Raw genomic sequence first — 27,070 nt, forward strand, 5'->3', positions numbered from 1 at the left:
TTTATAGGCTTGCCAGAGCTACACTGAGACCCTATCTCAAAAGTAAATAAATAATAGGGTAGACAAAGATAAAGAGATCTAATGTCAACCTCTGGACTCCATGTACAAATGCACATACATACCCCTCCCACACACATACACATTCACACAAGGGCAATTAAGAATTCAGTTATGTATTCTATTCAATGGTACTAATACTGTAAACCTAGGTAAATTATAAAATTATCATAAAGTGATCATTACTAGGAAGGTAGGAGTAGGGCAGGCTAATTGTTTGGAAGTGGCAGAGGAAGCTAAGACAAACAAAAACAAACAAAACAATACAAAACAAAAAATCAAAACAAACAAACAAAAAAACCCAAACTACAAGCTTTACTCTTGATCTAGTTACATGGAACAGACAAGAAGGCATGGTCTTCATTAAAGTAGATTTGAGAGAACAGACAGAGTTTTAGTCAAAGTTAGAAGCTAAAAAATATGTTAGGTCTGGTCTCTCAGATCAGATAAGAACACTCTGTTTGTCACAGGGCAGGAAGCGCCTGTAGGAAGCAAGGGCAGACTCGGTATTCAGAGAAGCGCAAGGCCCTTGTCTAGGTGAGGCTTCTCTGGCTCATGAAGTAGTAGTAGGACCCGTTCTGGATAAAGGCATAGGGGAAACAGAGATTCAAAATTGTGGCTAAAAGAAGTCTCCAAATATCTGGGCCCACTGGCAGAACCTGCATTATAGTATTAGAGACAACTCAAAGATCCAACCATAGACCACAAACCATAAAAATTATAATAAATTCACAAAAGAAATACTACATAGCTATTTTAAAAAGCAGTAACTTTGTGCTAGTAGAAAAAACACTTTTCGCAGCCTTACTCTAGCAGTAGCTTTTTGGATACTAAAGAACACGAACAGACATAGAGTAGTAACGGAAGCAAGGCAAAGGGCAGTGAGTGTGCAGTGCACATGTGAGCCTGAAGCCGCAAAGGGATAAGTCTCCTTATCCCTGGAGACTCAGAAAACAGTCACAGTGTGATGGGGAGGCACGGGACACATGGGAGTTGGGAGCAAGAAGGATCCTTTACATTACATACATCCCTTTTGTTTATTTGTCTTCTTTCATTTTTAAAGTTTTTTAAATACTTTTATTACATTATGGGTGTGGTTTTTTTGCCTGCATGTATATTAATGCATTGTGTGTGTGTCTGGTACCTGTAGTTACAGTCAGTTGTGAGCCACATGTGGGTGTTAGGAGTTGACTTTGGGTCCTTAGAAGAACAAAACAGTCGGTGCTCTGAACCCCTGAACCTCATATCCTGTCATATTTATTAGTTATTTAAAACAATTGTTAACAATTTTTAATTTTTATTTTATGTCTATAGGTGTTTTGCCTATGTGTATATGTATATACATACACATATAAAATACACATATAACATGTATACATAGTATATATCTATGCAGTGCCCCAGAAGGCCGGAGAAGACATCAGATCCCCTTGGACTAAAATTACAGACACATGCGCTGCCATGTGGATGCTAGGAGTCAACTCAGGTCCTCTAGAAGAGCAATCAGTGCCTTCAATCACTGAGCGGCTTCTCCAGGCCCGGGTTAGTGACTTAAATGGTAACAGTACAGGTCTGAGGAAGGCGTGATCTCTGATGTTTCAGTGATCTAAAACAGAAAGGAAACTAGGGATCTTCATCAAAAGGCAAAGCCTGAGATAATGGAAGTTAAGATGGGCAGCCATAATCAGAGAGAATCCTGAGTATCCGATTAAACCATGTGTTTTCCTTCCTACTGCTACTAAGTCTAAGAGGTAGGGTCCCAAGGGCCCACTTCTCTTTGAGGCTCACCACTGTCTCCTCATGGGACAACCTTTTTAGAACTTGAATTATGAGGTAAGAAGGAAGCATCTTAGTTTGGAAGGAAGTCACGAGTAGAAACAGAACTTTGCAGGAAACAACCCATTTGTTCTTTTGTTGTGACTTCCCTGAAAAATTGCCAGTCCAACTCGTAGGCTGGCCTGCTACTCTTGTATGACAAGCTCCCATGACAGCTCCATTTCAGTGTGGGCCTTCTGATCTGTTCACGTCTGTCCCTGATTACCATGGCTTGCCTGCCTCAGCTTTCAACAGCCTAAGAGCTCCTGTCAAGCCTTCCTTATGGCCCTGTCTCCATGTCTTCTCCTTTACTGTCCCTTCCACCTGGAACACCCACCCACCTGCTGCCACCGCAGTCTCTGTTTCTAGAGCTAAAAGTCTCACCTCCTCCCCCAGATTCTTCTGCAACTAAACCAAATAAGGTACAGATTCTTACCCACCCACCCACACACCCAGCATTACTGCTTCGTCAGCATCAGCAATGTCATCAAACACTGGGTAAGCTCAGATGTCCAGGTACACAGGGGACACAAGTATGGCCCTGAATAATCAAGCCCTTCAGTCTCTGACAATTTTATAGGAATGGCATAAGTAGTTCCCCAAAATTCATTAATGCCAGAACAGCTTAGTATTAGTTACTCTAAATGCATGGGGAATACTCAAATCACAAACAAGGGAAAAATGTAAATTTTAAAAGTCAGATACCATTCTTTGGTTAAATTGACAAAAATGTTAATATTCAAAGTCAGTCCAGCACATTCAGAAACTCAAAGCACAAATTCTTCAAAAAAGAAATATTCCTAGTTTATCCATTTATTTGAATATTTTAAGTTTAAAAAATAAACAGAAATGAAAATAGATTTTATCTTGCCCCCTTCTGGGAAAAAAGTCTGGGCAGGGTGGTATTGGCACACGCCTTTGATCCCAGCATTCGGGAGGCAGAGGCAGGCAGATCTCTGAGTTGAAGCCCAGCCTGGTCCACAGAGTGAGTTCCAGGACAGTCAGGGCTACACAGAGCAACCTTGTCTCAAAAGACAAACAAAACAAACAAAAAACAGTTACAACAAAAATAGATTTCTATGACAACATTACCAAAACCTTATTTATGACAAAGTGGATAAGGATCAGTCATATTTACTAACCCAGAATAAAGCTTACAAAGACTGAGGAAAAGCTTATATGTAATACTGTAATAAGTCAATAAACTTATGTTTAAATATGTATCACAAAAGAAAGCTCAGTAGGTTTGAATGGTTGCTATTTTGCTGTTATTAACTTTGGGGCTGGACCTTGGGAAATGATGAATTAGAAGTGATGGTTTGAATGAGAACTGCCCACACCCAAGGCTCATATTTATACACTAAGCCCCCAGTCAGTAGTGCTGTTTGGCAGACATTATAGAATTTTCAGGACAGGAGCCATGCTGGAAGAAGTGCATCACAGGCGGTGGGCTTTGTGAGTTTATAGCCTCTCCCCTCTTCCAGTGCCCTCTCTGTTTCCTGTGTACAGCTGAGACATGACCCTCGGCTTCCTGCTCCCACCACCTTGCCTTCCTCAACAGCTATCTAGCCCTTTGGCACCAAAACACAAAGTAAACTCTTTCTTAAATTGCCTTTGGTTATGGTACTTTATCACAACAGAAATGTAATTTATACATGAAGGCACTTGTGGAAATAAAGGACATTTCTAGCTAGTAAAATAACTAAAAATTATTTGCTAGACATTCTATGGCAGGTGACCTCACGTATACTATAGCCCTGATGGTCCAAGAACTGACCCAAGGTGGGTTTTCTTCTTTTTTTTTAAGGAAGGCATAACAGCAAATAATAGCCCTATAATCTCATGGTGAGTGCCAATTCTAAACAGGTTCTCACACACAGTCTGGAGACTTTCTCCAGACACCTCACATCTGGCTGCATCTTAAAGCTCACAGATGAAAAGCTTGCTAGAGGAATTAAGAGAAATTCCAGGCACAAGAAACAGCAATTGCAAACAAAGTTTCTGAGAATTGAGAAAACAAATTATTTCATGTTTTGCAAGTATAAACTAATGCTTCTCAAACTTCTTTTTGTTAAGGAGCTGTTTTTTTATTCCCAGTGTCATGGACTGGAGTTTTGGTTCACATCCTGTTCAGTGAGACAGAGCCTCCTGTGAAGGTTTGATTTCCATTTTAGTAGTTAGTTCATCAAAGACTAAAAACAAACGGTTCCCAGGCCTTGCTGGTCCATGACTCACACTTCAAACTGTGTAGAGCTGGACCAGAAGGAATTTATTGTATCATGGAGACAATGTGAGCCACTGAAGTATGTGCTTTCTTTTCTTTCCTGATATTCCTTTCTAAAGTCATGGTTTTCCTGGATAGTTCACAATGCTAAGAGAAAGATACTATTGTTTTCTTTATTTTCCAGATTAGAAAAACAGTTCCCTAAAATATTTGTATTTCCTCACAATGATACCCTGAGAAAAGATTAGCAACTCAAGTAACAAAGAGTTAATTTCCCTAAAACATAAAAAGCTCAGTTAAGAAGAAAAAAATACTCAATAGAAATTAGTCACACAAAATAATTTCTAATTAGCCTTCCTATTTAAGAAAATATTCAATTTTACTAGCAAGAAACATAAATTTAAACTACTAAGATACTGCCATCTAAAAGAATATCAAAATCCCAAAACTTTGACAAATCACCCTATTGGTGGGTTAGGAAAGAAAAGCACCCCCTGCACCACGAGCGTGGTGACTAGGTTGCCAGCATGCCAATGGAAGGCACAGACCCTTTGGCGTGGTCATCAAAGCTGCTTACATATGTCCTCAGATTGCTCCCTGGGTCAGGAAGGATAGCTGAGGTGCTGCCAGGACGGCAAATGTGAGGAGTGGCATGTGTGCACAGAGGCAGACCTGCACAGTCATCTGCAACGGCTCATCTAATCCTCATCTGTGTTTTCCCTTTACCACTGTGACTGGCAATGCTCTTACAGCTGGCTGCTCCCTCAGCCCAGATTAAAGAAGACAACTTAAAGCAGACCTTTGTCTTTCATGTAAGTCACTGAAGAGTAACAAGATGTGCATACAGCAAGAACACTAAGGTGCAGTACCGTAACACAGTGGAATACTGTGCACCTGTAACAAAGGAAATATCTCTTACAGTTAATAAACAAATGGATCTTCAAGTAGAGAACTAAAGGGTGGTCTTGTGTGTATATTATACTGTTGGAACACAGTCCAAGAATGGAGTTGTGCAAGAGGAAATTTGAGTGCTTGTGAGAAAAATCCAAGAAAACAAGACAAGAGTCTTGTGACCTCAGTTTCTCTGAAAACATGAACTGTTCCTGAAATGTGCTTTTATGATCCCACCAGGAGGGGCATAAGAGCATGCTTACTCACTCCTGTTATTGTTACTCAGATACCTCTATGGAAAAATAGGGTTTTGCCATGTGTAGCTTGTCCTTGTCCTTGTATACGGCTTGAACTCATGAGAACTTTACTCATGTGACTCTTTATAACCCTCAGAGTATACATTTCCTGAAGCTCTGAAAGAAGTTGGCTACATACTTCTTGGGCTACAAAGAAGGGGCGACATAGGCTAATCTTTCATAATTTAGGGGGAAAATTCTCGGTGCTGCGTTCATTCTGTCTTACGCTCTCAGCTGCTGTCAACAAAGCTCATCCTAGGCATAAACGGACACCTTTTGAGCTCTGGTTCGTCTTTCTCCTTTTGGTCAGCTGTCTCTCTGTGTGAAGGACATCCACACTATGGTTTTCCTGTTCAATTAAATGATGATTGCCCTTATTTCAGGATAAACCATACACTTTCTCCCAGACAATTACAAGTTTCACTTTTTGAATAATTTTTAATTGGTTTATTGGAGGGTTATATTTTGATCAATAATTTCTTTACAGTCAAAACTAATTGTACTTTGATCAGTACATTCTTCTTGTTCTCATTCTGAGTTTTCCTTTTACTATAGTAAGAATTTCAAGACTTGCTTTTAAAACACTGAAATAAAAAGTTAGCACTATGGCATTGACTCTACAGATGTTGGTTTAAATGTTTGTTTTCCTCTTGTCAGACAGTCCAGATCCACAGACTCCAATGTTTGATTTCCTGGACACATTACTTACTTCAGATTATATATGTATACAATTATATTAACATATATCATGTAAATGAAAATGTGAAAAGCATAACAAATTAAAAACTGACATCTAAGAATATTTGTTAATGATTAAAAAACACTTTTAAGACAGACATTTTAAGTACAGACTCGTAATCCCAATACATAGAAGGGTGCTGGAGGAAGAGGGTAGGTTTGTGGTCAGCCTGGCCCCTGGAATAAGAACTTGATTCGAGGAACCAAAATCATCAAATTATTTTTTAAAAGTTTAAATTTATGTTTTGCAGGCTGGCTGTAATAACACATTACATAATCCCAGTATCTTCCAGAGGTCTACCCAGAAAGATTAAAGTTTGAGACTAGCCTAGAGTACATAGGAACTTCAAGCTAGCAAAGGCTTCAATAGTGAGACACTGACTTAGACACAATCCACAAAGCGCTCTCTCTCTCTCTCTCTCTCTCTCTCTCTCTCTCTCTCTCTCTCTCTCTCTGTACGTGTGAGAGAGACAGAGACAGAGAGACAGATTAGGTTAATCAGAATAATTTATTGAGATAGATGATAATAATATATTAAAACTGGTGCACTAAAGAGTCTATGAGTCTTTCTGGATGACATTGATAGGTGAAAAGGAAACTTTTTTATACTGGAACACACACTGCACCATGGAAAGGACGACAGGAACAAAGTTATCATCTGCAAATAACTACCACTAGTGGTAGCTGCAGACTTATGTCACCACCAGGAGGTCTCAGGAGCTCTCACTACAAAGGGGAAGGGCTGACAGCAGACGGACCTGACCAATACAACTTAACCAAATATGGAGGCCAACATCAACTATAGCAGGAGAGGTTCATGGAAGGTACTCCTTCTGTAATTCCTACCAAGTATGTGTGGCCTGAACCTAACACGAAGACACAGAGTGGGTCCGTGCTACAAAAGGAAAGCTTTCGTCATTTAAAACTGTGAGGATAACGAAGACTGAGAATTGCTCCAGGCTGAAGGAAACAGAAGAGACACCAATTAAGGCAGCCATTAGATTCTGGATCAGAAAAGAAAGAGACCTTGTGGGGAGCAGCTGGCAAATTTGCACGACATCCTGATGTTTGAGCTATTGCTGGTGTTTTCTTGACAGTGAGATTATGGTTATTTAGAGGAGTGCCTTATTTTTAGGGGAGGATATGGATATTTAGGAATGGCAAACTCTCTTGACTACAACTCAACTGATGATTCTGGGGGAGGGGGTCACAATAGAGGGAGACAACAAGGCAGATGTGAAGGGGGCAGAGGCAGCAGCTGACTTAGGGTACAGAGCTATGGACTGTACAGATACTTTCCTTAAGTTTCAAACTAGTCTTTAAAGGGTATATGTGAGCATGCTTGAGTTTTTAATATTTGCCAGGTTTTACACTAGTGACTGCTACAGCCGTCATTTAAAAACAATCCACTAGGAGCAATGCTACCCATAAGCCGGTGGTCCTAGGCTGCATGAGAAAGGTATGAACAAGGCATGGGGAGCAGGCCAGTCAGCAGCATTCCTCCATAGCTTGTGCTTCGGGTCCTGCCTTAGGTCCTGCCCCGTCTTTATGAGATATTATAAACTGTAAGGTGTAAGATATTATGAACTGTAAGGTGTTCCTCCCAAGTTGCTTGTGGAACTACATCATCTATTTTTACATTTTCCCCATCTCTCTCCCTCCCTCCCTCTCCCTCTCTCTCCATCTCCCTTGCCCCTCACCACCCCCCTGTGTGTCATCTGTGTGCAGGTCCATGGAGGACAAAGGAAGTCAGGCACCCTGCTCTATCACTCTGCCTAATTCTAAGATCAGGTTTTTCACAGGGTCTGAAAATGTGATGGTGACCAGCAGGCCCTATGATCCTCTTGTCTCTACCTCTCTTCACAGTGTTGGGGTTCCAGGTGCATGCAGCCACACCCAGCTTTTTGCATGGTTGCTGAGAACCAAACCCAGCTCTTCATACTTGCACAGAAAGTACTTTCACCCACCGAGCCATTTCTCTGGTACCCTCTTTGCAAATCTTAAGTTGGGGGCCAAATTTCCCATAAAAATGTCTGTACCTTATTTCCAGCCCTGTGTAAAGTGAGTACTTGACCTGGCCAATAAAGAATACAACAGATTACCCAAGAGGCCTTGTTACCTACCTTAACACTGCACCACAGAAATGGTAGTAGAGAGAATAAGCATTTAGCCCTACCTTTACACTCCCACCTACTAGGCCTGTTTGATTTTCATCAAACAGCCAAGGCCACCTTCCGTCTCTTAAGGCCCTCGCTTAATTGTCATGCATTCCCAGAAGCACACTGTAAGAAGATGACTAATTACTGACAGCCTCTCCAGCACCATATGTCTCCCAAACTTTTCAAAGGAAAAAAAAAACTGTCCCAACCATTATTGGAACAAATTCCTACCTCCTGCAGCTGGAGTCGGACCTTGGTAACCGCTCGGAACCAGTGTGCTCTGGCCTGGGTAAAGGGCGACGATGCATTCTCCTCGGGAAGACTTGCAACAAAGAAGAGCATTTCTTGTAAACAGCAGAGACAACAGAGTGACAATGCCCAGGCAGGACTGCCATGTCTAAAATAAAACAGCCTGTGCTCATGCCTACACTTGGCTAGTGATCAGGCCACAAAACAGTGGAGTTCTGAACAACTATTTTGAAAACAATTCCTGTCTAAAATAACAACTCTTTCCTCTTTCCCCTCCCCCTTCCTTCTCCTTCTCTCATGTACCCACATGAGAGAGCTCAGACACTGAGAGGTGATAAAAGGAGCAGCAGCAGCAGCCAGGGCCTGAGTCAACATCAAGTGCAGAAGTCACAGATCAGGTGAAGTGAGCATGCGCCCCTCCTACTCACTGCTAGAGACCACCAGCCTCTCCTGGGATTTGCATAGCTTCCTTAAGAAAAAAAAAACTGTTCTGTAAACCCTTGCTGCTCCACTGTTTAGGAACTTGCCAATGCTGAGACTCCACCTAGGGAAGGGATAGTCCTTTCCTGTCACCATTGTGTATGTTGAGCCGCCTCAGGGACAGCCTCTATGAAATGAACAGTAATATAATCCAGTGCCTCAGAGGCAGAAACTCTGTGTTAGAGCAGGTCATCACCTAGGTTTCAGCTGGAATAGTGGTTAGTACCAGATAATCCTTTCCTTCCTCCTTATAGCTTATAGTCAGGGCAGCAGACGTGCCAGGCTCCAACGATGCCTAATTGTTCGAAAACATTTGTGGGTACTTTTAGCCAAAGTATTGGTCAAGAATTTGGCTACCTTTTGGCCTAATGGAGATAAACAAGCACATTAATGTCAGGTTTGCAATCCATAAAGAACCAGCCTTTATGGAACCACAACCCAGTAAGAGGCCTGGTCTGAACCTTAGTCTCCTGGGCCTCTCCACTATGAACTGAACTACAAGAGACTGAAAAACAAGAATACAGTAGGCATTGCAGCACATGCCTATAATCTCAGCAATGAGGGGGTTAAGTTACAAGTCTGGAGCCAGCCTGGGCTACAACGTAAGAAAAATAAAGAAACGTATAAAAAGAAAGAAAAAAGGAAGAGAGAAGGAATTTTACAATGATCTTCAGGAAGCTGCATGGTCCGTCCAGCCACGGGCACGGCCCTGGTCTGAGGTCTGTCAGGAGATCTAGATGTGGGAAAGCTGAGCCAACCCGTGTGTTTTCAGCTAGGCACAGGGAGGGATTTTGTACTTGGTGGAACATTGACAATGTCTGGGGAGTTTTGGTTGTCACCCTGGTCATGACTGTTAGCATCTACTATACAGGCCAGAGACTAACAAGTGTCCTAAAATGGATAGTAGTTTTCCATAATGATTATTTGTCCCAAAACGGTCAACAATAGCAAAACTGGGTGAGCTAGTATGCCCAAACCTCTTGCTATTCTAAACAGGTTAGCTCAGTGATACAGAAAGAACACTCAAATTCTATACGAAACTTTATCACACGTCCACTTTTAGTTCTTTTTGATGCTATACTTAGAGAGGATCTCACTGTACAGCTCAGGTTGGTCTTAAGCTCCTTCTGCTTCTGCTTCCAGAGTACTGAACTACAGGCGTACACCATACCTGCCCTAAAGATACATTACAAAACGGTCTTCTTATGGATAAAAAATGCCAAACACACAGCCAAGCCATGTACTTACTTTACAGCAGATGTTTTAAATCTGGCTAATTCTGTTCTGATTTTCCTCAGACAGGGTAAAATATAACTAAACATCAATGTTCACAAAAGAAATTAAAATATGAATGAATAGGACACAGCCAAGGATCCCTAAGCAAAGGGAACTATTGAAAAACAACCTGTGGGGCTCAGAAGCAGTTTCAGACTCAGACATCTGTGTGGTCAAGACTGCACGCTCAAGAACTCCTGGTGTGCCCACACCTCTGTGACACAAGTCCCTCAAACATCTTGGAAACCATACCAAAAATCAAAGGATAATGTAACAGCTTGACCATTGTTGCTGCACCTGCCCCCCAGCTGCAAGGAAAGAAGTGGAAAGTGCATTCAATAGGAGATATGACAGGTTGCATGTAAGCTAGCCATCACCTACCTCTCCTGGGGTCCTAGGGTGAGGTCCTTGTGCAGCATCAGGTCTGACGGAGGGCGGACTGTGGCATCATCTCTCTCCTTGGATTCACCTGTTTTCTCCTTCTGTGATCCACAGGCCACTTCCAAGGCTTTCTCTTGTTCTCCCAAGCCAGCCTGGCCATCTCTGGAGAGGCTGCCATAGCTATGGCTAGAATGAATGGAGTCCCTCTCCCGACCATCATCGTCTTGCTCATGATACTGGTCCAGTTCACTCAGCAGAGAGCTTCCTCGACTCACATTACAGGAGGAGCCATACCTACTACTGCTAGTGGGGCTGTGGGAAAGAAAAGAAAATGGATTAGTAAATACAAATGCAGACCAATGACCAGACCACAAATACAGACACGCATGGGAGCTAATAACTGCACGGGACAGGAATAATCACACACAGGAGGTTCCCAGGAAGTGAGGACAAACATTTCAATCTAGAAAACTCAGTCTAGTCCATCACAAAAGGATAAAAGAAAAGACAATGTAGTAAGCCTCTTGCACCTCTGAACCTCAGCCCTGACTTCAAAGACTCTTTGACCTAATTGCTACCTGTCAGCAGGATGAAGAAATAGTAAAATGGCCTTTTGTATATTCATGAAATTCTTTACTCAGTCTTCTAAAGAAACTTTTCCAGTGGCTGTGATTAAAGTTTTCCAAACACAGTAAAAATTAAGGAAATTAGCCCCACACCTTCCATTATTTAATAAAGAGAAGTCCTTATTGCTTCCTCTACAGTTACAAATGTGTGTGCCTGTGCCTTAGCAGAGAGACATGATCCTCCAGTCTGCAGGGTGAAGTATGGAAGTCACTAGATGAAGAATGGGATTAAGAAGTTCTGCAGAGGAATCCACAGGTTTCAGCAACACAAAGGCAATAGTGATACCCTTAGTAGCATGGGAAATATTCCCAAGATATATCCAACCATTGTAACTGAGGTTCTCTTAGGTCAAGGCTCAGTTATATATAAAGTGGATTAAGTCCAACTCTTCTGGATTAGAACTAAAGCTATTTCTGCATACAATGTGAGGCCAGTTCAGCCCTCTTGCAGTCACCTGAATTCCCATGCACAGAAAGAAATGTCCCCTGCTACGAGAGCTAGCCGAGAGAAACTTTGATAGTGGCAGATTGCTAATCGTATCAAGATAGCCCTGGAATCCTGAAGCTCGTTTTCTAAGTGGTTGTGTTTTATGAACATGGAGGGACTTGGTGATGAGCTATGAATGCTCCTTTCATTTTCTTACTAGCAGGTATCCTGGAAAGCATTTATGCAGAGAGAGTTGGTTTTGTTTTTGTTTTGTTTTGTTTTCCAGACTCTAGTCTTTAACTTAAGGTCTTTGGTCAGATTGAAAGACAGCATCGTTGTTAGTCAAAGAGATTTTCCCTGTGAGGCCTCTAAATTACATGCTATTTTTGGGCTGATTTCTGATGCTTCAGCACATGTTAGCAGAACATGTATCAGGTGAATGTCTGAGTAGATCTAATGTGTTCTCTCTCTCTCTCTCTCTCTCTCTCTCTCTCTCTCTCTCTCTCTCTCTGTCTCTGTCTCTGTCTCTGTCTCTGTCTTCACTGTTCTAAGTAAATCTATGTTTGGGCCAGTGGTCAAAGTAGTACTCTTAAGCTATCCTGTGCAGTGCCTATGATCAGGGGCAGTAATAGCAACCTCTACTGATAGACCTTGTTCAGAGCTCCAGATGAGAGAAGAGCAGCAAAGGAACTTCAGCTTTGAGTAGAGTATCATGGCAACCTAGCCTAACCTTGGTTATAGCTGTTCAGTCCCGAGCACTGTGAGAGTCTGTATCAGAGACACTAGGAGAAGTTTTACAAGTCCATGTGGAATAGGATGTAGAATACAGATGAGCTTAAGTCATTCTTTGCAATTTGTATTTTACTTTACAGCCTCACAGCCACTGGGGAGACAGCTTAGAAGACTTGGAAAACCACAGCAAAGTAGAACTATTCCCATCCACTATACTATAAATGTCTAAGACCCAAGAAAACATCCTCTCTGATTATGTTTTTAGGATAGACAGCACTTAAATACTTGCTGCCTCTTCTTGTCCTCCCTTTTCCAAAACAAACCAGCCTATGTAAATATTCTTCCTTTTATGCTAGATGCTCCTTGTCCACTAAATGAATTCTATTTGACACTAGGAGAAGGAGAGAATGAAAATACCCATACTTTTGTTTTGTCACTTAGCCCCTAATTAACATGAAGCTCAGGTGCTAGAAAAGACATGGGATGGACTGAAGCAAACTATGATAATCTACCACTAATCATTTGCATCATAAATGGTCAGTCCTTAAAACCATTTATGATGCCTGAGTGGAGAACCGGCCTTTTGTTGGTCACCGTTTCCTTGACATCCTCCAGAATGACTAGGTGCCCCACATTCAAAACAGAGCCAGTGCTAGCCGACACATCTTCTTGCTTTACTGGCTGAGCACAGTGCTCTTCTTTGTGTTTCTCTGAAGGACAGGCAGATCCAGACAGGTTGCTGTCTTCACCCCTGTGTTCTTCAGATGCTGAAATTTCCAGCTGCTTTTCCACTTCACCAGACTTTGAAAGCTCATGAGCATAGTCACTAGGCTTGGCCACCAACTGTTCTGTAGTCCTAGAGGGCTGAGTACAGATGTCAGCTGACTCAGGACTACCACTAGGTATTTGAGAAGGCTCCAAGACTTTGTTAGCCTTGCTGATGATACGGTCCTGATCACCACTAACAACCAAAACCGGAGATGATTTTGCAGGCATTTGCTCTGTGTCTCCTTTATTCTCTTTTGACCATGGAAATGAAAGATCCAGTTTCTTTCCAAACACCAGTTTTGGATCATTCCCTAGGATACCCCCTTTCCCCTCACTGGCTCCTTCAAACAGAGTAGACAATTTCTTAAAACCTGACATTAAGCCAGTCTCTGCTGCCATGCTACCAGATGAGCAAGAGGGGTTAAAGATTGAACTCAGTGTCTTTCCATGGTCAGGAGTGGATGGGAAATGAAGCTTTGGCCAACTGGCCATATTTGGGATCTCGAAACGGGGTCTTGTCTGCTCTGTTTCCTGGGGTGCTACAGGTGAATCTTTTGGGGCATGATGTATACTAGAATTTTCTTTGGAACAAAGCACAGGCTCTTCTTGCAAAGGACAAGAATGATCTCCTTGTGTTTCCAGTGTGGTATTCTCACTGACTCCTGCCTGATCAAACAGTGAAGTTCTAGTTTCTAGAGAAGTGGTTGCAAGCCCAAAGAACTCCTGATTTGTGCTGGCGATCAGAAGCTCTGGCTCTGGCTCTGGCTCTGGCTCTGGCTCTGGCTCTGGCTCTGGCTCTGGCTCTGGCAGTGGTTGACTTGTGGGGGGATGCTCTTCAGCAACACAGGCAGGATCTGACTGTAGCTCCGTTGGAGGAAGAATGTGCTCTGCTTCCAATGAGGCCTCTGTGTCTGTGCCCTGCAACAGCCCCATGTCTCCTTCATCACTCAAAGATAACATTCCTTGTCCCATATCATCCTCTGAGACAGAAGATGTAGCAAGTACTTCAGAACATGCGGATTTTGAAATACCTTCAGGAATGTTATTTTTCTCCATTTCAAGTGTTAGTTTAGGGTCATAGGCCAGCAGATCTGATTCTGACTTTGCACTAACCACAGCTATGCTACAGGCACTAGGAGCAGACTCTGAATTGAGTCCTGCACAGGCAGCTTCTCTATGCAAGCTTTTTGGAGGAACTGATCCTACAGGGTCTCTGGAAGAACCACTCTGAAGGCATGAAGTACTTACAGATGGTTCTTGTTTGTTTGTTTCTGGTTTGGGACTCCTGAAAATTCCAAACAACTCACTTTTGAGGGGCTCAGATGATGCAGCAGAAGAAAAAGAAAAAAAGGAATTTTTCTTTGGAGATTTAGGCATAGAAAAAAATCCAGAAAAAGTCTTAGGCTGTTCAATTAAGGACCCAGAAAAAGATTTTACTTTGGTCACAAACCCTGAAATCATTTCTACTTTGGAACCTAATACTGATCTGTCTTCTAATTTATCTGCATTTTGGTTCTGAAGAAGCCCTGCATGCCCTGGGTCTGGAAAAGCAGGAGGTAAATCCAGGATCTGTGTTGAGGAGAGGTTGTTGGAGCCATTTTCCAAAGGCAAGTTCAATAAGTCAGTGGTAAATCTTTCATTTTGGTGTTCAGTACAAACATCTAAATCATTGAGCTTCTTGTTCAAGCACTTGTCATGAGGAAAAGACTCAGCTGCTGAGTCCCTGGGGAAGATGTCCTGGTGGAAAGACTCTTCTTCCTGAGGAGCTACCTCCAGGGCTTGTTCCTGCAATTCCGGTGAAAGAGGAACAACATTGGCTGGCAACTGATTCACATGAAAATCAAAACAGTTGCTCCTTCTGCTCCTTTACTAGAACTCATTTTTCCCTGGGTTTTCTCTACATGGAACTTGTCTGCAAGGAAGGTGGTCAGCTCAGTGGTGCTGTTAGTGGATAAACAAGGAGCCATTTGTTCTTCATGAACTACTTCCTGGCCTATGCTTTCTTTATAACTGGTAGAATCTTCCTTTGTCATAGTACCTCCTGCGTCTGCAGACACAACTGGCTTCCTACAAGGCTGGGCAGTCACTGGAGGAATAGCTGAAAGGCTTTGCTTCTCCTCAGACGGCTGCTGCTTCTCCTCCAAAAAAGACAAGTTAAACAAACTGAAGGCAGAGCTGCTGCGAGAGGCATCCTTCTTGGTACTTAAGTTAGCTGTGGAGAAAAAGGAAGGAAGAGTGAACAGCCCTTCTGCTTGAGATCTGGCCCTTGGGAGAGCTGCAGAGGCTTTGTTCTCAGATTTTTCAGATCCAGTTAAGAAAGAAAATATATTCCTTCTGGGTGGCAACTCTTGTTGGGATGCAGGTGTAGCAGTTGAAAATTTCCATTCTTGGTTAGGAAAACTGTCTTGTTCATTTGTATTTCTTCTACTTAGAGCATCAGAAGACTTACTATTCTTTGGAACTTCTTTTTCTGTAGATACGGCACCCGTTCCTTTTGAAGAGTCTCTGGGAGACTCTGCTGGATGACCTGTTGAGACAGGTGGACTTGCTGATTGCTGCCCCTGGTGATCTCTGACAGGTACCTCTTTTTCATTAAAACCACTACTCTGCATCTCTCTGGTTGATGGTTCTCTTAACCCGCTGTCATCAATAGTAGTCTGTTTGGTCAGACTTCTAATCTTCTTTTTTGAGGGAACTGGTAATGGAGGAAAATTTCCTGTATCCTGATGTAAAGGGTTAGGACTCGACCTTCCTTCATCCTCATCAGTCACTAAAGAAACAGACTTATTTTCAGTTGTCTGTACGGGAGATACATTGGTTTTAAAGAAATCCCCAAGGGAACCAAAAAAACTTGCAACCCCAGCAGATTCCTTCTTTTCCTGAGATGAAATCTTTCCACCTTTATCACCAATCTTTTCCAAGTCTGGTGATTCTTCCTTATTCACTCGGGTTTTAAAGAGGTTCAAAATTCCAGACGCCGGTTTCTCACTTGTTACTGTACTTACTGAGGATCCTTCTTCCCAACCAAAGAGTTTCAGTGCACTTGTAAGCAAAGTTTTCTCAGACTCTTTGGAAGACTGGTCTTGCAGAAGTTCACAATTCTTATGTTCATCCTTACTAAGCTGTGGTGCAAGAGGATCTACAATGGACTTTGCTGTAATAATTTTAACATCCTCTACATCTGTTTTAACTTTAATAGTTTTTGGGCTTACTTGAAAACCAGATTTTAATAAACTTCCCTTTTCCGTGTGATTATTTTTATGTAAAGAGAATTCTTCCCTTATATTGTCAATAAACTCTGGTTGGTGAACACTGGATACTATCTGCCTCTCCAAATCCTTGGGATGACTTCTGTCCTCATTTGTGGAGTTACATGGTAATTGCTTACTCAAGATCAATGACTGAAGACCATCATGTATGGGTTCAGATAACTTTGATTGCTGATCTGTTTTCTGTATGACCAAACCATCTACAGATTCACTCTTACCAAAATTCAAACTACTTCTAATCAAGGTACCCAAAATAGAAAACATAGGTGTCAATTTGTTCATTGATGAGGTTTCTTCCTTTTGTGAACTTTCAGTCTTACTCTCAGGATGAATTAAAGAGGAAGGTTCTTCAGAAGATGGCTGGTGGGAATGGAACCTGGAAAGGTGAGCTGATGACTTTTTTGCTAAAGGCCAGTTCATATCTCTCTCTGTAATTGGGCCTCTATTTAAGGCATGATTGCTCATAGTTCCAGGCTTGTTTCTAAGATCCAATATATACTCAAGGTCTTCTGAACAATAGGGTCTCCCTATGAAAGATCTAAAATCTCTTTTAAACTTTTGAGAATTATAGCCTGAAAAATCTAATGGTTTATCCCTTTGGTCAAAACTTGACTCAAATACTTGAGAAAAGGTTTCCAGATTTACAAACAATGACCTCTCACTTCTTGGCAAAGTTATAGATAAGTCAAGAGGGTCTTCAATTGATTCTTCTTCAAAATACCATACTAAATTATCTTCTTTGTCAAGAACTTGAAGACTATGGGCAGAAATAGTGTTGTCATCTAACATAATACTTGGGAAAGCATCTGTTTGTAAATTATAGTTCAAATATTCATAATAATCGGGTATAAATAAATATACATACTGCCCAGTAGAATCAGTGAGGAGAGAATATATATACTGACCATCATTAAACATATAATATCCATAATTCCCATCCTCTGAGGGCCACCAAACTCCATTTTCAAGATATGATAACCACTCCTGATACTCATAACCAAAACTTGAAAAGATCAAGTTTTCGTCCATTCTTAATGATTCTTGTTGCAGCAGAGAGCACATAATTTTCTCATAATCTGAAGAGTAACTTAAATCAATGGGCAATTCCTCTAGAGAATTCTTGGTCTCATTAACTGGAAGATAACCAGAATTTCCACATGAGTTGGCTGCCCACATATCACCTCTTAATAAGTAACCTTCATTAAATGCTAACTGGTCGAATGATTCATATGGTAAGTCACATGAAATGACACTGTTTGGATTTGTGCCCCACTCAAATATATTTGCATTTTGATCTTTTTGGCACAAATTTATTACTGGATTTTCTGAGTCAGGCCACAAGAAAGCATCTGCTGATGGAAATGTATTTTGATTCAACAAATGATAAACTGGCTGAAGTCTTCTGGAGTTTCTGGAGAAATCTTTTAAATCAGGATCCCATTCAAAAAAGTCCTCATCAAAGCCCTGATAATGGTTTGACTTACTTAAAATGTTAGTATTCAGTGTTGGTGAACTTAGCTTGTTTGACATTTCATGTAGTTTTATGTCAAGAATATGGTTTGATGTTGGCCTCTTGGTCAAAGATTTCTCTAAGGAACCCTGTTCAGAACAATGGAGTATGTTCTCAGAAGGGCAATGTTTTTCACTCTCCTGGCTTTTCCATGTAGGAGGGCAAAGATGATTATTAACCCAACCATCAGATGATAGAATGGCTTCTTTTGATAATGACAAAGAATTTTTTATAAAGCTAGAAGTTTCATTGTTTTCAAGTTGGCTCCTTAGGTTCTCAGAAGTCGTACATGAGTCAACAGGAACTTCATCTGTGGACAAATGCTTATTTCCATCCAAATTTTTTGCATCATCTAAAGACATGAGCTTTGCTTCAATTGGATTATAATCATTCACACTGCTGTTTGATATCAAGTTCAATATTCCAGAGAGTAATGAGCTTGAGGTATTATTCTTATCCTGGGAACTGTCACTTTTCAAGTTGAATTCCTGTTGACTAGGCATGTTTTCTGGAGAAGTAAACTTGCTTAAAAGGCCAGAAAAGAAGCCTCTTTGGGTTCCTTTGTTAGAAGTTTCATTTTCAACTTTGTCTTCATTAATGTCATTAACTAACGTGGATTTTGAAATGGCGGAAAAAAGCTCTAATGAAGAGCCTGACATCAAGGGAAATGCCACTTGTGTAAGATCTGCACGTTCTTCTGAGAGTGCAGATTCTACAGTGATGTGTTGTTCTTTGGGCACAACTTTTTCATAGTGCTCTACTGCTGCATGGCTGCTTGGGTTCAATTCCTCCAAACTCCCATATTTCCCCAAATCACTATTAATATCTGAGGTTAAGTCAGACCTCATTGTGTTATGTTTTTCAACTTCAGAACAATGTGTCTGGTCACTCTTATTAAATTCCTCTGTGCTGTAAAGTTTCTCTGGATCATTATGAGTATTTGAACTAGACTTTAATGAATTAAATTTAACATCTTCAGTACAATATATTTGGTCATTCTCACTGAATTCCTCAGTATTATCTAGTTTCTCTAGATGATTATGAATATTTGGAAATAAGCTAGAATTTACTGAAATAAGTCTGGTATCCACGTGGCAATTTTGTTGGACCTTTTTATCAGTGGCTACTACTGAGCTGTGAAAACTCTGATTATTAACAGTGTTATGACTGTCAGTGAGAGGAAATTTAAACAAAGGAAAAATACTTCCTTTCTCTTTTACATCCTGATGCTTTTCAGAATGGCTAAGAACATTGAAAAATGGAATATGCAGTTTTCTGCTAAACGAAAATGAAAGTCCGTCTTTCTTAGCTTCTCTTTCCTGTCCATCTTCTTCCAGTTTAAGAATTTTTACAGATTCTGACAGAGTTTCTTTTTGACAGGTCTCAGGAGAAGTAAAAAGGAACTGACTAAATGATTTTCTTAGTGGCTCAAGGAAATCATCATCACTGGTAACTTTGTCCTCCTCTAATGCTTTTGTAGAAGATTCCTCATTTGTGAGGGTACTGCCAGCTATACCAGGCCACCCCATAGTATCGTTGGCACTTTGTTTGGGTTGGTCTTTTGATAGAGAAAGCTCAACACAAGGTTTTCCTTCCAACTGATTATCAGTATCACCTTTCTTACCTGTACTACTAGCTAAGTTTGAAGGCTCATCAGCCACTTGTAAGGACAGCAAATTTTCCCTTGCTTGCATTTGAAGATCTGCAGTTTCTCTTTTACTTCTATTTAGAGAAACAAGACTGCTATTTTGGTTGTCCAGGAGGTCCTCACTTTGGTTTGACTCAGAACCACACCCAACAGTGCTTTCCCTTCTCAATACCTTGCTGAGGTCTTCACTTTTGGCTTCTTCTTTCTCAGAAAATATCTTTAATGGATTCAGCATGCTGAAAACAGACTTCACAATTGAACTCTGAACTTGTGGAGCAGAGTCCTTTCTAGTAGTCTCTGTGCTGTCCTGAGAGCTCTCCCCTTTAGTCTTACCACCTAGGTGCTCATTCTCAGAGGCTCTGCCATGTCTGTCAGTATCCTTATCATCAGTTGTTTGACAGGATAATAAAGTTTGTGCAGAAAGATCCTTCTCTAATACTGACTTGGCACTGGGGCTAGGTCCCACATTAATTGTCTCTGTTTGGTTCCAAGTTTCTGTTTTCTCTGGAACTAAATGAACCAGTTTTTCCACAGAGGTTGTAAGATGCTTTGTGTCTGAACCTACTTTTTCTGTTAATGAACTGAATAAAGAACCAACAGCACACTTTACTCCGTTCAGCTCAGGGAAAGATAGAGCCCTGGCCTTGGCATTCTGGGTAACAGTTGAAGGCGATGTTTGATTCTCAGGTGTTTTCTGTTCTGCATTAGCAATAGCAGTATTGTGTTTGTGTGGTTCTTTAGTTTTTGAAAGAGAACCGAATCTATTAATCTCTTCTTCCTTCTCTGCTAAATATTCTGACACAGTTTCTACCAAACACTGAAGCTCATCCATTGTGTCAACATAGTTCTCTTTGGGTCCTTCAACAAAGGAAGGGGTAATATCTTCCACAGCGCATCTGGACAAATCTCCAACTGTGTTTGCATTACAGTTCATCCTTTGCAATGGCAATGCTGAATTTGCTACATAATATTCTTCAGAAAAGTCTCCTATATGATGGACATTGGATGCATGCCATGTTGGTGACATACTTTCCTGCTCATCAGAAATGGGGGAATCTAAAATTTCCTCAGAAGTACTGCTGGGAGACTCATCAAGAATATCTACTGGAGTAAGGTTAGTGATGGGGCAGTTAGAGCCAGGTACATTCCCATAGTTCCTTAAGTGATGGGGCAGGCCATAATCACAGCTTTCCAAGCTTGTGTTCCGGGTGCTGCTCTTCACGAGTCCGTGTTGGTAAGGGTACAAAACCAGGTAGTTTAGTTTCTTCTTTTCAATGTGATAATGAGCAGATTTCTCAGTCTCTGGAAATGCACATTTAGAATTACTCTTAGTGTTGTAATGCCATCTTTCTTTATCTTCAGAATGGCTGTAGAAGGCTTTTTTCCTCCTCCTATCTATTGTGTTATATTTTTGAGGGTATCTGGGAAGTGCAGATGCTTCACACTTCTGGCCATGCCTGCTCTTGAGAGATATCTTTCTGAAACTGTTCTCTGGTTGGTTTGGTTGGCTGTGGCTCTCATCAGTTTTTGAAAAGGTTCTCATTTCTTTGACCCCTACTTCCTTCAAATATATATCGCTATTTTCTAGAAGGTCTTGTGATGTTCTCCCATTCATCTCATATTTATTTTCTTGTTCTTCATAATTAACATTAGAAAAAGCTGAAATAATCCTAATTTTGTCATTCTTAGCCTGCCAGTCTTGTCTGATGTAAGAGGTTAAAATTGGAGAAATAAAGAAAATGGAAAAAGAAACAGAGAAAAGGAAGACATGAGTTATAAGACTCAGTACCTGTTCAATGGGTTTACAATACTAAAATTTCCAATATGATTTTTTAAAAAAACTCAAACAGAAAAAAACATGAAAAGGAACTCCACATGTGTGAACCAATCTTGTGTCAGTACCGAGCTTTTCTACATCAGAAAAACAACAGCTTTAATAACAATTTAAGTTTCACTTGTTACCATTTATCACTGCTAATTTTTTCAGTTTTTTTTATTTTCTGAGAAACAAAGTTTATACATGTTTTATTAATATCCACACTGAATTCAGAATGCCCAAGTTTAGAACAGTTAAGTACACCCAAAAAAAAGTATTAAAAGATTTCAAGAAACCTATATTTGTTGATGTGTTTGAGTCTAAAAAGAAATCTAAATGTTAACTTGCTGAATGTTATATTTGAGGCAGTATACACAAGATTATAACCAAATGTCTATCTTTAAAAAGAAAAAACTTGCATTCCAAAAATAATTTTTGGCCATCAGAAGTATAACACTACCAAACGAGCAAATTATTTAAAGCAGTGTAATTTTTTGCTTGTGAATCCAAAAGAACTGAGGTCATAAAGGGCTATGCCTCCCCATGGTGATTATTGCAAATTCAAGGTCTAGTTTAAACAATGAGTACAGAAGCCAGCTGACCCTTCATTCATCAGAGACTGCCTGCTTTCTCTATTTCTACACAGAAGTAGTCTACAGACTAGGAGGTTTTCAGCTTAGTATGTTCTCTTAGGGATCAGATACTTAAGAAATAGGAACACAGTCAGGCTTGGTGGTGCCTGCCTTTTATGCCAGTAGAAGAGGGGCTGAGGCAGATGAATCTCTGTGAGTCTGAGGCCAGCCTGGTCTACATAGTGAGCTACAGGACATCCAGGGCTATGCAGTAAGATCTTTCTCAAACCACTAAACAAGCAAACAAAAAGGAAAGAAAGTAATAGGAATGCAGAGCAAAGTGGTCATGAAGCCACTAAAAGTTTTTCCTGATTGAGAATGACAGTGTGGTAACTCCTTTCAACACTAAAGTTAGATAGTGAATATAGACTTGGTTGTCAAACATCAAATTATATAAATCCCTGTTATTCTGCATTCTCTAAAATGGCTGAGTAAGAAAATCAGCACTCTCTCTCTCTCTCTCTCTCTCTCTCTCTCTCTCTCTCTCTCTCACACTCACACACACACACACACACACACACACACACACACATTTTTTTTTGTTTGTTTGTTTGCTTGCTTGCTTGTTTTTAAAGTCAGTGACTATGTAGCCCTTTCTGTCCTGGAACTTGCTATGTAGGACAGGCTGACTTTGAACCCAACAGAGCTCCACTGGTTTCTGACTCCTGGGTACTGGGACTTAAAGGCCTGTACCACGACATCCAGCTTAAACAACACATTGTTTAAAACACAGTTTTATTACTCTCCAACAAATTTCCTTACTCTCTTCATCACTCTCAAATAACCCAAACATAACTCTAATGTGGAAAGAATCTTTATTATTCCAAAATAAATCTACAGGCAGCCATAGCTACAGTAAATGAAATTATTTTTATGCTTCTATTTTTTCTGTAAAACACATTTGCTCCTTAGAGGATTTCAATTTCTTTTGCTAAAACTGTGTAACCTAATATTTTGAGACTACATCTACGAACAGTTTATACTTTATAATTAATGCTAGTAACACCATCTCTTCTAAGTGTAGTTTGTGTATGATATATGCATATGTGTTCGTGTTGTGAATATGGGTCACAGGTGCCACAGAACACATGTGCAGGTCGAAGCCTGAAATGAGGTCTCTTATTCTTCATTGCTGTCTATACTAAACTTGTTCACAAGTTTCTGATCTCCTGTCTCTGCCTCTCCACTCTGGGTGGTGATAAACACTGGGGTTACTATCATTGTGCTACTGGATTCAATTCTTACTTAGCTCTGAGGATGTTACCTCAGGTTGATAGACTGTGTGGCAAGTGCTTCACCCACCGAGCCATCTCCCCAGCCAGTCTTTCAACCTTTCTAAAGGAAAAATGATTTCAAAACATCAGATTTAAAAAAAAAAAAAAAACCACTAGCTGGGCATGGGGAACACTTGCCTAAACAATCCCAGTGCTGGGAGTTTGAGGCCAGCCTCATCTACACAGTAAGTTCTAAACCAGGCCAGTCAAGGCAACATAGTGAGACCCCATCTCAAAAAAAAGTTTAAACAAAAAAAGTAATAAACAATTACTTAAATCCTATTAATTTTTCCTATGTTCAAAATGATAGTTACTTTTAGACCTCATTTTATATATTGATACAAGTAAATTTTAGGCTATCTAAAAATTTTAGAAATAGTTTGTAACTTGAAATATAGATAGCATCAATGTGCTTCTAAATGATATTTATTATAGTAACAACCAGGGAAATGAGCAAGATAATGAAATGATTAGGTAAGCTAATTTGTTTGGAAGAGTGTGCAGTTAGTATAGTGTTGGCCTGTACATCTATGCTTGCACACACAGAGGGAAGGCCAAATGTAAAATAAATTTTGATACTTCCTTAAAATAGGCTAGTATAAACTACTATCAATGAATAAAACATGTATGCATTCAGCCCAGTGGCAGCTGAGGCAGGGGGATCAGGTGAGCTCAGGAACTCCAGGCTTGCCTCGGCAGTATATCAAGAACCTGCAGCTTAAAGTAAGTAAATAAATTAAAATAACATAAAAAGCAATGCGGTAAGTTCCCAAAATCCCTCTACCTAACCTCTCACCCATGTTCCTGTGAGCAACTATAATTCAATGCGATGGGTCACAGAACAATAAAGAGTGCAAAGTGTGTTGGGGATAACTCAGCAGCAGAGTGCCTGGCTTCACATGCACACGGCACAAACAACCCCCAGCACTACCAGAACCAAACGAACAATAAACGCATGCATTCAGTCAACAACCATTAAGAAGTAGTTCCAGCTTCCATCAGATTCTTAATATGTAGTAATATATTTTGTTTTAGATTCAGAATATCAATTATGTTTTGGTATGGAAACATCATGGAAAATCCTTTTAACACTAACAGTAAACTAGGACATGATATTGGCTAGCAGGTACATGGCCTTTTAAAGTTCCAGATAAAAATTCATCAATGCACAATTTAGTGAAATGGCAGTGGGCGGGGTAAGATCATCTCTATGATCTGGTGACTTATAAAAGGTAAAATTATCAGTTACATTCAAAGTATTTTAAAAATAACTAATCTTTCACCAATAAAATAAATGATTGGAGCAAGAATCGATAGATGTTAAAAATCATTGGTAAAAACTGTTGGGAAAATAGGATACTAATGTAATCCCAGATATTAATTGGTTACAAATAAGAAAAAATATCTTTATATTGGGGAACAATATAGCATATAGTAAAATTCTTTACCAGGATATTAAATAAAGTGTCCGTAACAAAAAGACAAAGTACTTGCACTTTCTGATGAACTATGAAGGGAACATCACCCTACCTAGTATCTCTGCCAGAAATGTTTAAACTGATTCTAAACACAAAGAAATAATCAAAGAAAACCAAATTACAGTCTCAAAACAGACAACCATGGTTCTTCAAAAAAGAAAGTGTCTTACACAGCTAGGGGAAAAACATGGCAAAGGAAATTTGGTAAATTAAAGGAGACTAAAGAAATAAGAAAACCAAATATAATGCTTTTTGATTCTTGACTAGGTTGATCATATATCAAAGATTTTACATATTATTTTTTATTTTTAAAAAGGGAAAATACAAGCCTGGGTTTTATCATGAGACCCTGATTCAAAATAAAATACAATAAGTTTTTTAAAAGAAAAAGGAAAAATGTGCACGAAAACCACTGGGGAAAGTAGAGAAATTGTGTTTTGGATTATGTTATTGTATTGTATTATAAAACTTCTTAGTATTATCAGAGCATTAAGTTTATGTAATATAAAGTCCCCTTTTCAGAAATTATGTGCTCAAGTACTGTGTAGTGTTGTAAGGTGATGTCTGCAGCATACTGTAAAATGTCAGGAAGAAGAGCACATGTGGATTACTATATTAGAGATGATGAAGTCAAATAAATGTGGCTATGTGTTGATGCAACTAAGTCAAGGCAACAACAGTATGAATATCCACTATATTATTTCCCCACAATTTTAATTGAAATGGTGTTTTAAAATACTGGGGAGCAAGGAAGAGCACATGTGTAAGTCTTTCCCTTATACTTATTATGTATGAGATTTACCTATGGAAGGGCACATAAAAATAGTAATATAAAGAAAACCAGGAGACACGAAGATATGGGAGAGAGAAAGACCATGCATGTAGTGGGACATTCTTCATTGAATGCCGAATTCTACCTTAAAATTTATCTAAACATAAAAATATTGCATATTGAAGAAATTAATAAAATGAATTAAGTTCCAGCAAAAAATACCAAATCTGCTGCAATACAATTGTATCGGTTTTCTTATGAACTTCTAAGGAAATGAACAGGAAAGACTATTCAAACACTTATACTGGTCAAATCTTAGTAAATTGTTTGTCAAAATTACTGATGCAGAAAAGAGATGAGGTAGATAGAGCAGGTTTTGTTCAACCACTCACCAGGTGAGCATGGCCTCGCTGATAGGCTCACGAAGACAAGCACTGCTTTGGAAACGTGTAGACGTAAGTGTGTGGGGAAGACCAAGACCCATCATACAGCTACACTTCCACTACCAACGCCATCAGATCACCAGGACCCTGCCTGCCAGCTGCCGTTAAGGAACCTGGATCAATACCAACCTGAGGGCCCGACGCTCTGGGTAGTCAAGGTCATAACTCTGCATAGAGTCATTGCAGGAGTCTCGGGAACTTCCCTGAAGAAATAGCTGCTGTGGCAGTGGCACTGGCACAGGGAACTGGTGTGCAGACGCGTTGGGCTGGGTAGTCGTGTGATAAGGAGGTGGGGCGCTATTGCTGGTCTCACTTCGGTAGTCACTGTCCCGGTCATCAACGGCACTATCAGGGTCTTCAAAGGCTGTGGAAAAACACAGACCAACCACCTTTTATGTAGGTTTTCAGAATGTTTCCTGTTCTAACCTAGGTTACACCTGAAGCTTAAAAATAAGAGTAATAATTTAGCTGCATAGAAGTCCGGAGACATCAAAAGGTCTGCCTCCTTATCATGAGATAAGGACATGACAGTTCCATTTTACTGTCGATCCTGAGAGGAACACCTAAATTGCATTTTCCCAATGCAAAATTCTCTGGAATTCTGCTTCCAGTTTTCTAGCTAGAATGACCTAATTAAGTTCTGCTTTGAAATATCTCCCAGAGATTCTGGGACTCTGCGATTATCAAAGGGGAAAGAACAGAGGGGAAAATGTCGTTTCCGTGTCTTAGAAGAAAATATATTCTAATTTTAATTTAAAGTTGGTCTGGAGCTTACAGCCTTTAAAATGCACGGGCTGAGCCAAATAACCATGCATATCAGAAGCCAGGCCCAGGGTCAGACAGCCGTGGTCAGGGCTTGTCTATCAATCCAAAGGCTCCCAGGCAGCTTCAGAACAGCAGCACAACTGTCCTCTGTAATACAAGTTCCCTAATAATTCCGATCAAGAGTCTACACCCTGTGCTCAGAATTCCTACCCCGAGCGTGGGCTGAGAGAAGCAGAAAACATATCCACACTCACTTGACAACGCAATAGTAATCGAAATTAGTATTGCTTTCAAAACCAGCAGCGACTAGCCAGATTTTCTTAATGATAACTAAAACAACCACCA

The 27,070-nt window shown here is 40.3% G+C and overlaps 2 protein-coding genes across 3 annotated transcripts in view; both read right to left on the reverse strand.

Moving 5' to 3' along the window:
• Unc13b (unc-13 homolog B) overlaps positions 1–10,532 on the reverse strand; it is an 82,948-nt gene extending 72,416 nt beyond the window's left edge. The window contains exon 1 of one of the 2 annotated variants that reach the window (XM_032891862.1): positions 8,412–8,431. Coding sequence is in view for 1 of the 2 variants with exons in the window: in XM_032891920.1 (XP_032747811.1) it covers positions 8,412–8,522 (111 nt within the window). In the remaining variant the exon portion in view is untranslated. Of the gene's footprint in view, positions 1–8,411 lie in introns of both variants that reach the window. The other variant, XM_032891920.1, reaches the window with a different exon arrangement.
• A 1,568-nt stretch (positions 10,533–12,100) lies between these two features.
• The window catches only part of LOC116888249, an 80,156-nt gene continuing 65,186 nt past the window's right edge, over positions 12,101–27,070 (reverse strand). The window contains 3 exon segments of the mRNA XM_032889536.1: positions 12,101–14,960; positions 14,963–21,248; positions 26,090–26,324. Of these exon segments, the coding sequence (XP_032745427.1) occupies positions 12,888–14,960; positions 14,963–21,248; positions 26,090–26,324 (8,594 nt within the window). The 3' untranslated portion in view covers positions 12,101–12,887.

This window comes from Rattus rattus, chromosome 1 (assembly GCF_011064425.1).
Source record: "Rattus rattus isolate New Zealand chromosome 1, Rrattus_CSIRO_v1, whole genome shotgun sequence".
In the NCBI taxonomy this organism is placed as follows: domain Eukaryota; kingdom Metazoa; phylum Chordata; class Mammalia; order Rodentia; family Muridae; genus Rattus; species Rattus rattus.